This window comes from Phragmites australis, chromosome 17 (assembly GCF_958298935.1).
Source record: "Phragmites australis chromosome 17, lpPhrAust1.1, whole genome shotgun sequence".
NCBI lineage: Eukaryota > Viridiplantae > Streptophyta > Magnoliopsida > Poales > Poaceae > Phragmites > Phragmites australis.
The window spans coordinates 4,104,403-4,109,108 of record NC_084937.1 but is presented as its reverse complement, the minus strand read 5'-3'; the positions used below and the strand labels follow the sequence as shown (position 1 = coordinate 4,109,108).

Genomic DNA, 4,706 nt, shown 5'->3' with positions numbered 1-4,706 from the left:
AAGCATACGGGATCGCACTCATCCTCTCGAGCTCATCAGATGTCTTAGGACATTGATTCTTGCTGAGAGTGATGCCATGTGACATTGGCAAGAAACCTTTCTTGGAATCTTGCATATTGAACCGATTCAATACCTTGTCAATGTACGTGCTCTGGCTTAATCCGATTAGTCTTTTCGACCTATCTCTATAGATCTTTATGCCCAATATGTATGCTGCCTCTCCTAAATCTTTCATTGAAAAACTCTTTTGCAATGAAGATTTGACAGCATCGAGCATTGGAATATTATTTCCGATCAATAATATGTCATCCACATATAAGACCAGAAACACAAGTGCGCTCCCACTAGTCCTTTTGTAAACACAAGGCTCTTCTTCATTCTTGATGAAACCAAACCCTTTGATCACTTCATCAAAACGAACATTCCAACTCCGAGAAGCTTGCTTTAGTCCATAGATGGACTTTTGCAGCTTGCAAATCTTCCCAGCATTTTTCGGATTGACAAAACCTTCAGGTTGTGTCATGTACACATCCTCACTTAGGTTTCCATTAAGGAAAGCAGTTTTGACATCCATTTGCCATATCTCATAGTCGAAATATGCAGCAATTGCTAGTAGAATCCGAATAGACTTTAGCATTGCGACGGGCGAAAATGTTTCATCATAATCAACACCTTGAATTTGCCTGAAACCTTTCGCCACCAATCGTGCCTTATAGATGTGAACATTTCCATCAACGTCTATCTTTTTCTTAAAAACCCATTTACACTCGATAGTTTTCACACCATCAGGTGGATCGACCAAGTTCCAAACTTGGTTTTCTCTCATGGATTCTAACTCGGATCTCATGGCTCCAAGCCATTTTTCGGAGTCTGGTCCCACCATTGCTTCCGAGTAAGTCTTAGGTTCATCATTGTCCAACAATAATATGTCACGCTGCCCCGTGGTTAGGAACATAAACTGCTCGGGTGCACGACTGAACCTTTCCGACCGACGTGGGGCTGGTGTCTCGACAACAGGTTCTGCAACATCTTGCATACCGAGTTGTGGTTCAATAGGAGCTGAAACACTTTCAAGTGGTTCCCGAATTTCTTCGAGTTGCACCGTGCTCCCACTAACTCTCTTCGCGAGAAACTCTTTCTCAAGAAAGACACCATTCCGGGCGACAAACACTTTGCCTTCTTCCCGGTTATAGAAATAATATCCTTTGGTTTCCCTAGGATACCCCACAAAGAAGCATTTATCAGATTTGGGAGTGAGCTTATCAGACGACAAACGTTTTACATAAGCCTCACAACCCCATATCTTAAGGAAAGACAATCAGGGACGCTTCCCGGTCCATATCTCATATGGCGTCCTCTCTACAGCCTTAGATGGAACCCTGTTTAATGTGAAAGCAGCAGTTTCTAGAGCGTATCCCCAGAAGGACAATGGAAGATCAGATTGGCTCATCATCGACCGGACCATGTCTAACAAAGTTCGGTTCCTCCGCTCGGACACCCCATTCCATTGTGGCGTACCCGGTGGAGTCAATTGTGGAACGATTCCACATTGCCTTAGATGATCACCAAATTCATGGCTCAAATATTCACCTCCACGATCTGATCGCAGAAATTTAATTGTCTTGCCTATATGATTTTGTACTTCATTCTGGAACTCCTTGAACTTTTCAAAGGATTCAGACTTGTACCTCATTAGGTAGATGTAACCATATCTACTAAAGTCATCGGTGAAAGTAATGAAATACTGAAAACCACCTCTAGCTGTAGAACTCATCGGTCCACATACATCTGTATGTACTAGGGCCAATAATTCATTTGTCCTCTCACTTCGACCAGTGAAAGGCGTCTTAGTCATCTTGCCAAGTAAACAAGACTCGCATGTATCAAATGATTCGAAATCAAATGAATGTAGAAGACCATCTTTATGGAGCTTCTGCATACGCTTCTCATTTATATGACCTAATCGACAATGCCAAACAAAAGTGGGATTCAAATCATTAAGCCGAGGCTTCTTTGTATCAATGTTATAGATAGTTATATCCTCAAGATCCAATATATATAATCCATTTACTAATGGACAATTACCATAGAGCATACCATTCAAAAATATCGAACAACACTTGTTCTTTATTATGAATTCATAACCATCTTCTTCCAAACATGAAGAAGAGATAATGTTTTTGCCCAAGGCAGGAATATAATAACAATTATTTAATTCCAAAACTAATCCTGAGGGTAGCGATAAGGAGTAAACGCCAACGGCCAACGCAGCAACTTTTGCACCATTACCGACGCGAGCATCCAATTCGCCTCTTGCACACTTCCTAGTCCTTTTCAGTCCCTGCAACGATTTGCAAGTATGAATCATTGATCCGGTATCAAATACCCATGAATCATCAAGACGAGTAGCAAGATTAATTTCAATAACATTTATACCTGAAGAGGAAGTCTTACTTCCCTTCTTCTTTTTGAGTTCTTCCAAGTACAATTTGCAGTTCCTCCGCCAATGACCAGTCTTATGGCAGTGGTGGCAAGTGTCAGAAGCGGCAGGGCTAGCCTTGGGCTTTCCAACAGGTTTAGGCTTAGAACTCGAGATCTCATCCGAAGTTTTAGCCTTGTCCTTGCGCTTTCTCTTCTTGCTATCCTTTTGAACCATCATCACATGACTAGAGCTCTTCTTAATGCTTTCCTCAGCAGTTTTTAGCATCCCATGCAATTCAGCCATGCTTTTCTCCATGCTGTTCATATGAAAGTTCAAAATGAACGGCTCGAAGCTCGCAGGGAGCGACTGAAGAATTACATCCGTAGCCAACTCAGGGCTAAGGGGAAAACCAAGTTTTTCCAGGCTTTCAATGTAACCAATCATTTTGATCACATGAGGACTGACTGGACTGCCTTCTGTTAACCTGCACGCAAACAAGGAATTTGAGGTGTTGTACCTCTCGGCCCGAGCTTGGTTCTCAAACATGCCTCGGAGTCCCACAATCATATCATGGGCATCCCTGTTCTCATATTGCTTCTGAAGCTCAGAGGACATACAGGCAAGCATGAGGCAGCTAACATCCAGTAAATCGTTGGTGTGCTTCTCATAAGCCCTCCGATCCGCGGCAGGAGCATTATCAGCTGGTTCATCAGGATAGGGGACCTCTAGAACATATTCCTTTTTCTCTTGTTTGAGAACAATTCTCAGATTTCTATACCAATCAATAAAGTTTGTTCCAGAAAGCTTCTCTTTTTCAAGAATCGATCGCAAATTAAAACTGGAAGTGTTACTAGCGGCCGGTGCCATGATCTACAACAGAAAATGCAGGTTCAGCACTATGCCTATGTGAATCTTCTATTAAACAATTTAACAAAAGATACTCCACTATATGTGTTTTCCCTCTAACAACATATAGAGGATCAAGATCCATATTCAACTAAGTTCTAGTGAGCTTTGGCATCACTGCTAGAAACTTAGTGACATAGGTAAGCAACGCCTTGCTAATCACATCCATACGTGACTCTTGTTTGTTGGGTGGCATCGAATGCCCCGGCGCCCAACACCATGCCCCAAAGCCCAAAACCGTTTTGATAGCTTTATCAAGTAAACCAATACTATGCGTGTGGATGTCCGACATCCACTCTAACTGGTTAAGATAAATGATGGCACCCTGCTTTGGCAGACCTACCACACAATGATCAAAACCTTTGTAGGTGCAGCTATTGGAAGGGCATCAATTACTCTTGATTTTTCTGAGGGAAACTACTCAATCATGAAAATCATATCCACCACATATAAAACATGAAAGAATAGTATGACAGGAACATAAAAACATCACAGGCAATCATATTAACTGTGACATAGTATGGCCCCTTCACATGGTGATCTCCATCGCCACGGTTCCTGTCCTCCGGGTCATCACGCTTCAAATCTCCATGATCTTGTTCTAGTCTATTACACCTAATAGCACTAGATAAATTACATGAGAAGAAGCATCACAAGTCGACACGCAGGCCGTTATACAATAACATGACAGCCTTGGGCTGCAATTAACCATGACTCGCAGGCCATGAAAAATTACACATATGCATCACATATCACAAGGCCATACCAGTCACAACATTCTCTGCAAAAACGAGTTAAGCGTAGAATCGAATTCTAATGTCGTGATGGGATCATGTTATTACAACAATCTATGCGTGTACGCGACGGCGGTCCCGCTGATTTCCATTAGATCAATCCCATTGATCATCGCGTGAGGTTTTTCCAGAAACGATGACAGCACACACGACCTCGATCTGCTGTTCTCCCGACCATGTCGCGATGCACGCAGTTAGCCCCGATGGTGATTCCAGCTGGTAGGGGCAAGTCGCACGCAAAAACAGGTGGGAGATCGAGCTAATCTTTTTGGCTATGTGGTTTCATCGACTGGCATCTCATCCGATCTCTAATTCACCTAACCAACCGTGCATTGATCAATCCATCATATGAACTGATCAAAAACAATAGATCTAATCTATTTCTATCACATATCTTCTATATGTGACTGATCCAGATCGAAAACTACGCAAGATGGCTCTGATACCACTGAAGGGTTGCGGGTAGGCTACGCTAGCACAAAATAAATTTTCTCTACCGCATTCAACCAGGAAGCCATGCGAGTAGGGGATCATGAATCGTTACCACTTGACGAGCAGTGCAGCGGAAGAAGAGTTGGAGCAGA

General features: G+C 42.6%; 1 protein-coding gene across 1 annotated transcript; it reads right to left on the bottom strand.

Moving 5' to 3' along the window:
* Positions 1 to 2,099: 2,099 nt before the first annotated feature.
* On the bottom strand, positions 2,100 to 2,859 carry LOC133896670 (uncharacterized). The gene is made up of 2 exons (XM_062337267.1): positions 2,437 to 2,859; positions 2,100 to 2,341 (listed from the first exon to the last, which is right to left on the bottom strand). The coding sequence occupies exons 1-2, from the start codon at positions 2,744 to 2,746 to the stop codon at positions 2,325 to 2,327; spliced, it is 327 nt and encodes a 108-aa protein (XP_062193251.1). The 5' UTR covers positions 2,747 to 2,859; the 3' UTR covers positions 2,100 to 2,324.
* Positions 2,860 to 4,706: the final 1,847 nt, after the last annotated feature.

Bases quoted from the DNA above. Each gene is read 5' to 3' on its own strand.
- LOC133896670 (XM_062337267.1), bottom strand. From the start codon at position 2,746: ATGAACAGCATGGAGAAAAGCATGGCTGAATTGCATGGGATGCTAAAA.